The sequence below is a fragment of the Grammomys surdaster genome, unplaced genomic scaffold (assembly GCF_004785775.1).
Source record: "Grammomys surdaster isolate TR1022 unplaced genomic scaffold, NIH_TR_1.0 126784, whole genome shotgun sequence".
NCBI classification, from domain to species: Eukaryota; Metazoa; Chordata; class Mammalia; order Rodentia; family Muridae; genus Grammomys; species Grammomys surdaster.
Genome location: NW_021621571.1, coordinates 1 through 9,974, shown reverse-complemented (window position 1 = coordinate 9,974; position 9,974 = coordinate 1). Strand labels below are relative to the sequence as shown.

The 9,974-nt window shown below is 38.0% G+C and overlaps 1 protein-coding gene across 1 annotated transcript; it reads left to right on the top strand.

Annotated features, from left to right (window-relative positions):
• Positions 1-215: 215 nt before the first annotated feature.
• Positions 216-9,161, top strand: LOC114615509 (complement component receptor 1-like protein; the record flags this gene model as incomplete). Its single annotated transcript, XM_028761203.1, has 5 exons — positions 216-301; positions 4,252-4,650; positions 6,362-6,464; positions 7,751-7,836; positions 8,963-9,161. Coding segments are annotated over 5 exons (856 nt in total), but the record flags the coding sequence as incomplete, so codon positions are not given.
• Between the last annotated feature and the right edge of the window lie 813 nt (positions 9,162-9,974).

Here is a 9,974-nt window from a genome sequence, read left to right as displayed (position 1 = left end):
TTACTGCAGCTTGTGTAGTAAGATAATAAAAAGAGAAATCTCATTTAGTTAGGAAGGAATGAAGAAGGAAATCAAAAAGTCCAGAAGAGGATGCAAGGTTTTTGTTGACAAGAAAACAATATCCAGAAGCTTCTAAGATATTAATCTGGGGGGAATCTTCAACCTTAGCAGACAATGACGTACATATTACTTAATATTCTTTATTCTGTGTGTAGATACCGCCTCATTGGTTCCTCCTCTGCTTCATGCATCATCTCTGGTAGAACTGTTGATTGGGATGCTGAGCCACCTGTTTGTGAACGTAAGTTGAAATTTTTCTTTCTGTTGCGTTTATTCTTGTATTTAAAATTTTCTCTTGAATTATATATTTTTTGTAGAGCTGAGATTGAACCCAGGGTCTCATGCATGCTAGGAGGTGCTCTACTCCAGACATAAACCTATACATTTACAGACATAGACATGAAAATTTTGGCCTTGTACCCAGCAATGTGCACATTTTTTTAAACTTTCTGTATAATCTTGCAGTTTTGAAATATTTACTTCCTTGGGTCTTTAGTGTATACATTTGTTACAGCCTCCAGTACATATTGACTACAAGAGATAAAATTAGATTTTTAGAGGTCATCTTTAAGCACTTACTGCAGTTTTTTAAAGAAGACATTATTTGGACTGAGTATGTTCCTCCTGGACAGTGAACACAAATTTTGTACTGTCTATGAGAGGTACATGGCCACAGAAGGACCTGCTGATGCTCTCTTTGTGTGGTCTGAGTCAGTGTGGGAAGGACAAAGGACTTGTGACTGGGGCATTCTGCTGATAGACCAGGGAGAACTGTAAAGAAGAGGTGCAAGTCTGTTTGAGGATGCATTAGGAGGACCACTCTGATTGTTCTCAACTTGGTTATTGTATAAAAAAAAGGAGAGAAGGATATTCCTAGACTGACAGATGATTCTGTGCCTCTGTGGTTGTGGTTGGGGTCGAAAGAGTTAGCAGGATCTGTAAATTTTCAAAAGCAGATGATGATGTCTGCTTATACGTTGTCAGAATGTTCCTAAAGAAGGTGAGAGGCCCAGGGCCACAGCACCCAAGATTCAGTGTCTTGTTCCTCCAGGTGTCCTGCAGCACAAATAGGCAGGGTATTGCTCTGAGGAACCAGTGCACCAAGGAAAATGAGGAGGCTGCAGAATATGTTAAATTTTTAGCTAAGAGAATGAAGTCAAAGGAAAATATAGGAAAAAATTGCCAATAGAGATAAACTGTCACTGTGTTCTACTTCCAAGTCTGAGTCCAGTCAAAAAATAACTCTTTTTAGAGGATAAATGATCAGATAAAAACAGTGGTCCTTGATTAAGAACATTCTCCTTTATTTCTAATTTACTGAAAGATTTGCCCTTATTGCATGTTTTAGTTATAGTTCTACACATATGAAATAATCATATCTTTTTTTCTTTCATTTTGTTACGATGTCACATTGACTTTAAAAGGCTAACCAACTGACTTTGTAAAATAAACCTATCTTGGTTCTGATGTATTGAATATTACTATCTTCTACATTTGTTCACATGCAGATACATGTGTGATTGCTAACATTTCTTAATCTTAGCATTTTAAAGTTGCTTTAATATTTGAAAATGAGTTTGTGAAACCCCATTTTGGTCACTGTATCACCCTGTTCAAATATTGCTGAATTCAATTTTCTAATTTTTCTTAGTATATTTGCATCTATGTTCCAAGAAATACTAGGTTATAATTAGCTTGTTTTGCTTTAAGTGCCATTGTCCAGTTTAGGCATCTCGATTATTTTGGCCTCATAAAATATTCTTAACATTATTATTTTCTGTTCTCTAGAATAATTTGTTTAATAATAATGCTATTTTTGCGTATATGTTTCAGTGGGTTTAATAGTAGGAGTACGGTTTAGGACTAGTCTGGATCTGGCTGATGTGAAGTTATGGTTATTAAATTTTTAATTGCTGACTTTATTTCCATAATAACTAAAAGTAGCATATTTTACTTAATGTCTTATTGAATTAGTTTGGGATAAGTTTTGTTTTTTAAGTCACTTACTCATTTCTTTTATGTCTTGTTCGTTGTCAGAACTATATTTATCATTGCGTCTTCTCATCATTTTGATGTCTATAGATTCTATAGTGATACGGACTTGAGATATTGGTTATAACTTCTTCTGTTTCTGTAGTCAGTTTTGCTGGAGATGTATCAATTCTATTAAGCTCTTCACAAACAATCTTTAACTTTGTCGAGTCTTACCTAGTGTATGTCTATTTTTAATTTTTATTCCTGCCATATTACTTTCTTTCTTTCATTTTCTTTTACTTTAACTTTATGTACTTCTCCACTCCTAAATGAATAACATGGCTGATAAGTGTAGCCACCAGGGTCCATGGATGAACTGGGGTCACCTGAAAGGGGGACTGGAAATGAAAAGGAGATGGAGGGGTGAAAGAAGCATGGAGTCAAGACAACCTTCTCTGATCAAGGCTCAAAGTTTAATATTCAGCACTGAATTTACATAGGGAAAGCCCATCCCAACCCATCCTTTGTTTCAGTTGCAAAGCAGGCTCAGCAGGCAGTCACTTTGTGAACAAAGCAGCTGGGCTCACCTAGGTGTTAAGATCCTGTGTGGCAAACAAGGTCTTTCAGACTGCTCAAGGCTGGGAAGGGCACAGATAAGATCATTTGTTTTAAATGTTTAATTTTTATAATGCACGTTTAAACCTATACATATGATTCAAACTGTTTTATTCACTTTCCAAACAGCTATTTGTCTATTACTACTGTGCACAAAAGTTTTCTGACAGATAGGGTAATTAAAAGTGTGATACTCAGTTTCTAAGCATTGGGAGATTTTGCAGTTTATTATTTTTTACTAGTTTACTTTGAAACATACTGAGTCATATTTTGTGGCTCAGAATAGGGACAGTTTTGATAAAGTATTGTAACTTTCTTAAAAGGAGTGGATAGTGGTTTTGTGTAATTTTCTATAAATGTGATTTAGCAAAATGATTTAGAATAAATTTTTGTTTTCCTCTATTTTTGTTTTCTCTTAGTTACTGATAGGAGTATATAAGGTGTGTGTGTGTGTGTGTGTGAGTGTGTGTATGTATTCACTTTCTAAAGTTCAGATAACAAGTTATTGCAAGCTTGATAGCTTAAAGAGGAGAAATTTATTATCTTTTAGTTTGATGACCAAAATACTCCACTCAAGATATCAGTAATAGGCTTGGATTCTTCTGGAAGCCAAGAGAGACAGTCTGGGTTGTTTTCTTCTACTTTTATGGTTTATGACATCACTCCCTGTTTCCTTGTCACAGTGTCTTCTCTATATTGTTGTTTTTTTCATTTGTTAGAGAATATTGTACTAGTTTCAAACATCAAATACATAAAACAAGGAATAGCTAAAATCTAAACGTATTTTATTCAGTGTACTACCCTTGCAGAAATAAGAAAGCATTAAGTTTTGTATTTCTAAACTGATATGGCTGTTGAAAGGTGTAGCCTAGGTTAGCTTAGACTAATTGATCATCTTTCCTCCACCTCTTCAGCCTATCTTACTGCCATGTGTTATGACAGCTAGCACTGCTAAATTCTGTCTGTTATAAAGGCTATAAGTGCCTTTGTTTACCACAATCTAATATCAACTGTATGTCTCCTATGCCCCCAGTACTACAAACAACTCCAACTGTGTGACTCTATTGCTTCCTGTCACTGTCGTTTTTGTGTTACTTCTTCATATTTCATAAGAGGTCTTATTTTTATAGAAGAAAATCGTTTGTATTTATCTTGCAGTTAATTAGGCTGCCTTGGCATCCATTTTGAATATAGCAGCCTTGGCTACACTTTTACTTTCTGTGGTTTAAGTTACCCATGATCAACCAGTCCAAAAAAAACTTAGATACAAAACTTTAGAAGTAATTCTTAAGTTTAACATTATACATCACTGTAAAGAATGTGACAAACCCTTATGCTGTACTTTTCTATTCAACACTATCCCACTGAGGGTAAAAAAGATCTTTTTCAGTATGTCTGTTTATACTGCACATATGAAATTGTTCCTTAGGCATATATCAGTCTATGCTAGGTATCTAGTGCTTGTGTTCAAATAATCCTTAGATAGCAACCTAGTGCTAGACACTTTACCATTTACTTCATTCATTCAGTGGCAATGAAATAATGAATGTCAATGTTTTCAGTTTGGTGATTCATTAGGTTTAATCTGCTTCCTTTGCCCAGGGATTCCTTGTGAGATCCCCCCACCCATTCCCAATGGATTCTACAGTCCTAAAGAAGAACATTATGAGTATGGAATGGCGGTTCGCTATGGCTGCCACCTTAGTGGGAGAGGGAAGCAGCTCTTTAACCTGGTGGGTCAGTCCGACATACACTGTACCACCCATGATGACCAGACTGGAGTCTGGAGTGGCCCCCCTCCTCAGTGCATTGAAATCAACAAATGTACTCCTCCTCCCCATGTTGAAAATGCAGTCATGGTGACTGAAAACAGAAGCTTGTATTCCTTAAGGGATATTGTGGAGTTTAGATGTCTACCTGGATTTACCATGAAAGGAACCAGCAGTGTGCATTGTCAATCCGTAAACAGATGGGAGCCAGAGGTACCAAGCTGCTTAAAGGGTAAGTCTGACCTGGGCTTTGAGGTTTGCAATGCCATTGGGTATTGGAGGACCAGGGGTAGGGTTGGCTCTGGATGAGGGAATACAGTGAACTGGTTGAATGAATAAATTTTCTTGGAAGGGAATATGAAATCGAGAAGGGATGTATGTTTGTGTGGGTGCTCAAGCACCCATGTAAGCACAGCCATTCCAATTGAGAAGCAGAGCCAAGTGTGAGCAAGGAATGTGATGCATCCTGGGAATTATCACACAGTGACGTTCTCTTCAAACATGGAGATCTCCAGCTCCCGTCAGTTATCCAAGTGCATAATATTTACCAATGTGGAATGACTGATCCACGGGCAGTTATATTTAATGTGTGCATAGTTAATTTCTAGAACAAAGCTGTGGAGTAGTTACTATTGTTTCCATATTGAGGCTTAGAGGTTAAATAATTTTCCAAGATGATGCAGATACTAACTTGCAGAGCAAGGATTAGACTCTAAGTCTTCCTGTCTGCCAGATTTTTCAAAGCACAAAGGCTTTCCTGTAGGAAATGGGTTATAAAGATGTTCGAAGGTCAGGAAGAATAAGAGCAGGCAAGCAATGTGGCTAAAGATGAAGGAGCTACCGTTGCTATAGAAATAGAGCTGACACAGCTGGCTCTCCCTGCTTGACACTGTCACCATCTGTCAGCCAGACTCTGTCTGGTATGCTTCCAGAATAGAGCCAGTCCTTGCTTGTCACTGGTGTTGTTAGAATCTGTATGGCTACGGCTCACTTGAGAGTCATCAAGGCTGTCTCAACTGAAGCTGTTCCGGGATACATAAAGGTGTCTATCATGTCCCTAGATATGATAGGTAATACATAGCATGAGGCTGGGAATCAACATAAATGTAATCAGCCTAGTCTTAAAATATGACAGCACAATGTATTACTCGAAGATGAGCCCTCAAGGGAAAGAATTTATTGTAGAGTAGTTCCCCATTTTTAACTGGAGAAGTCTAAAGGATAGGGAGAATTCAATTGAAATGAGGTTTTGGATTGTTGCTGTTGTATTTGTTTGTTTTGGTGTATGTGTGGTCTGTGTGTGTATGTGGTGTTTGTGCACATATGTGTGTGACAGAGACAGAAATGGAGCTTTCCCCATTTTCCAACTTCGTGTAATTGGTCTACACAGCTAATTTCAGGATAGCCAATGCTACACAAAGAAATCCTGTCTCGAAAAACAAAGCAAAAGAAAACAAAACAAAAGAATGTATTGGAAGTGTTGTAACCCTAGTGTACACCTTCAAGATAAAATAGTAAATTCAAGATTTATCAGTTGTAGTCACAGTGTTTGTATTGTATTGCGACTTTTGGCAGAAAAATTATTCTGTCATATATAAATAAGGCTGTGTTTTTTCTTCTTTCTTCCACAAGCAGACTTATAGCTGTGATCCTTTTGCATCTGTGATCTAGTTTACCATTGAGGGGAAAATTGTTTTCATGCCTGAAACTTTCTTTTCCCCTCAATATGTCAGCTGCCCCAGAAGCCAATGCTAGGATCATGCACCCAAACAAAGATCCCTGTTCTCCAAGCAGGAGCTGCTCTGCTGCTGTGAGTGAGGCCGTCCTGTCCATGCAGCTGTCTCCCTGCACTGCACAGTCTGTCATCCTGCTTGACATATGTGGCTTATGATTTTTATTCTCCATACACTGCTATTATTTCTGTTTGATTTTTTTTCCTCCAGTGAAACCCTGTGATCCTTTCCTGGACCAGCTTCCTAATGGGCGTGTACTGTTTCCACTAAATCTTCAGCTTGGGGCCAAAGTGTCCTTTGTTTGTAATGAAGGGTGAGTGCAAGCAAATCTAATCAGCTGGACATTAAAACTAAGTCTGAACTTGTCCAAAGTATGAGTAGGTTGGCATGGGGAAGACACAACTTCTAATAATGTATATAGGAAAGACTGACGGTAGAATTCATAAAATAAGATATGAAGGGAAAACTGTGATGTTTATTAAATAACAGATTCAAAACCAAATATAACTACTGGTTTTAAATATATAGGTAATACACTACGTGAAAAAACTCATGTTCTAAATAGAAAATAACATTAGCAATTTTGAGAAAAGTTATATATTACAGAAAGTTTATGTAAATAAGAATACATTTAGCAGTCATTTTCAGAAAAAAATTAAACTCTCAATAATAGAATTTATAAGAGAAACAAAGCATAAGGTATGGGATTAAAACACCCATTGCATATCATTTGATTAGTAATGGGCTGTGGCCTTTGAAATGGGGGATGATTCTAACACGTTAGGGGAGGTCATGAACATGCTTGACAGCAGACATGTTCTGTGAAACTACCAATCATGGGCAACAGAATCTGCTCTTCAGTGCTTCTCAGAATTCCTGGCAGGCACCAAATACCAGGAACATAGAAGATTCAGAAGAGCATGAGGGTTTAACATCCTTTGAGAATTTTGGATGACTTCTTACAAAAAAACTGGCTTTATTCCCCTCTCAGTTTTCTCTCCAGTCCCATTGCTTTAAAAGGAAAACCAAACAACAACAAAACTCCCCAGCAAACAGTACTTTTTAGGGCTCTTGTTTGCCATACACAAGTACCTCATAAGTCACCTCTTCTCTGAATTACCCAGAGAAACAGAAGTTATTGTTTAGTAGCTGAGCTTCCTGTTCTAAGCTAGGCCACAGTCACAGGTACTGAGACATAAGAACAGTCTCTATTTCCTGCCAGTTAACTCTGCCTCTTCAGTGCTGGAGTTGGCAAGGTGTTGCCTTGGCAGAGTGAGTTCACAGTTGTGACAGTGAGCAGTACCATCTTCTCTCCAGCATGAGCAGTGTCTCTCAGTCAGAGTCCAGGATCTACCTTTGCCCTTACTATCTTCTTCAGTTTCAGCTGGGAGTGTTATCTAACATGACCCCTTGCTTTGCAAATCTTTTTTACCCACCTGCTTCAAGCTGTGCTAATTAAATGGTTTAGTATCCACACACTCCTTCCATCTCCTGGTTTCATATCCTCAGAATCCTCAGATGCTTTTTGGGCTGGACCTGGGAATTGAGTTATTACTCTAGCCAAAGCCTTTTACAGCCCACTCCCCATTTCTTCCTTAGGTATCAATTAAAAGGCAGTTCTTCTAGTCATTGTGTTCTTGATGGAGTGGAAAGCATTTGGAATAGCAGTGTGCCTGTGTGTGAACGTGAGTATATAGAGTAAGACTTTAATCTAGATTTTAATGCTCTAACTTTTTGTACTTTAACACATACCATCTCTGTTACAGTTTTTTTCTATATTCTAGCCTATATTGACAAAATTTGATTAATGAGATTTTGTTTTGAATCAAAGTGAGTATGTCCTTGCCTTGGAACCTCTTTTATTAGCTTCAACATTCTGAATTATATATTTTGTGTAATATTTCCTAAGTAGAAATAGCACATGCGCAGCAATCGAGGGTGTGTCTATATCTTTAGCAAAATGGTAAATGCTGAGTCCTTCAGGACAGCCCTTAAAGCTGTGGGAACGAACTCTCAAAACATGAGTTTGAAAATATATAATTTCTAAGCTATGAAAAACATAAGGATACAATATAAAATTTACTAGGGGATTCACAGGTCTAAAGTAACAAAGGTAGCTGCACTAGAAGCCAACTTATCCGAAAAATAGTAAGGATGGAGATAAAGAGATTTGGAGTAGTGATCACAGGAGATCTCACCCATCTAAGGTTTTTGTTTATGCTTACAAGAGCAGGCAGATTCTTTAGCTCAGGGTCAGCCTGGGACAGCAAAGTTAGGAGAGGCATGGTAGAAATGGCAATTTCAGGGCAAGGTCTCTCCCAGGGAGCTTATCCTCTGTGTCTAACAAAGACAGGCTGATCTCTGAATTCTTTTGCAATGTTAAAAAAAGTGTCCTTGCTTTCTCCTAAGAATTAAGGGAGCTGGGATCCTGGAATGCTGATTCTTGGGATAATCAAAGGGAAACCTGTGGTAAAGACTGACTTGATATGTAAATAAAAAACAGCCTTAGATCTACAAGAGATTCTATCCAGAGAATTTTTAGAATAGCAAGAGCTGTCTCATTTAGAACATAGAGAAAGCAGTCTGGATAGCAGAGCACAGGCCTCCAACTTGTACCCACAAACTTGACTTGGCTGGTCTTTGGTAGGTCCTTGGCAGTGCTTGCCCTGGGACCAAACCTGTAGCACATGAGCATTGAGGAACATTCCATGTCCAAACCTTAGCACTCGTTACATATGCTTCTCCAACTCTGTAAGCTTAGGAGGGCATGTCTCCAACACTAAATGTACATCAGACTTGTTCTGTTCATAGGATGTCAGTCACTCCCTGAAATCCCACATGGGAAGCACACCCCAAACAACAAGAACATTTCTCCTGGAAAAGAAGTATTCTACCACTGTGATCCTGGTTATGGATTCCTTAGGACTGCTTCCCTACACTGCACCACACAGGGAGACTGGAGTCCTGAGGCCCCCATATGGGCAAGTGTTTAGACTCTCTTCTGTTTTGTTCTGTTTTGTTTTATTAAACATTTTCTTTGTCCTTCGCATAACATGCTTGGTTCTTTGTTTCCCTTTTAGTGAAACCTGTGATGATTTCCTGGGCCATCTTCCTAATGGACATTTACCTTTCTCTCTGAATGTTCAGCTTGGGCCCAAAGTGTCATTTATTTGTGATGAAGGCTGAGTGTGACTCAGAATAGAGATCAGAGACAGAATGCTAGATAGGGACTCTGTTTAAAGATTATAAACAGGAGTTCCAAAGGAGGTCAACCTCTGGAAAGATCAGTTCAAAATGAGAATAGGAACTTAGTGACATTAGTATCAAGTAGCAGTAGGAACAATGTCAAGTACAAACATAGATTCTTTTGGATTTTTTATCCAAAACTAGAACTTGAAATAAATGCATTGTTGCTTAAAATAAAAGAGGTCTTGATGAACAAGACAGAACTTCACATAATGATCAGTCAGAAAACGATCAAGATACATAAAACCAACCAGTAGTAGAATCTGTAGTAGTATATGGACAAGTATATTTTGATCCAACTACACATCTTCTCCGGGATCACAGTGGCCAATGACAATGTGTTTCGTGGTAGTTATTAGTTGTTTATGAATCTATTGTTGTGGGTAGCAGATTCGATAGATCTGTAGAAAGGAAGACTAGGCAAGACAGCAGTTATCTTGAATACTTTTCAAGGGATCTACTATTTATGAAATCTGCCAAACACCATGTGTTTTTTTCGTTTGTTTGTTTGTTTCTTTGTTTTTTAATTCCAGAACAATTACAAATTTCAGGACAATAGAACCCAACAACAAACTGG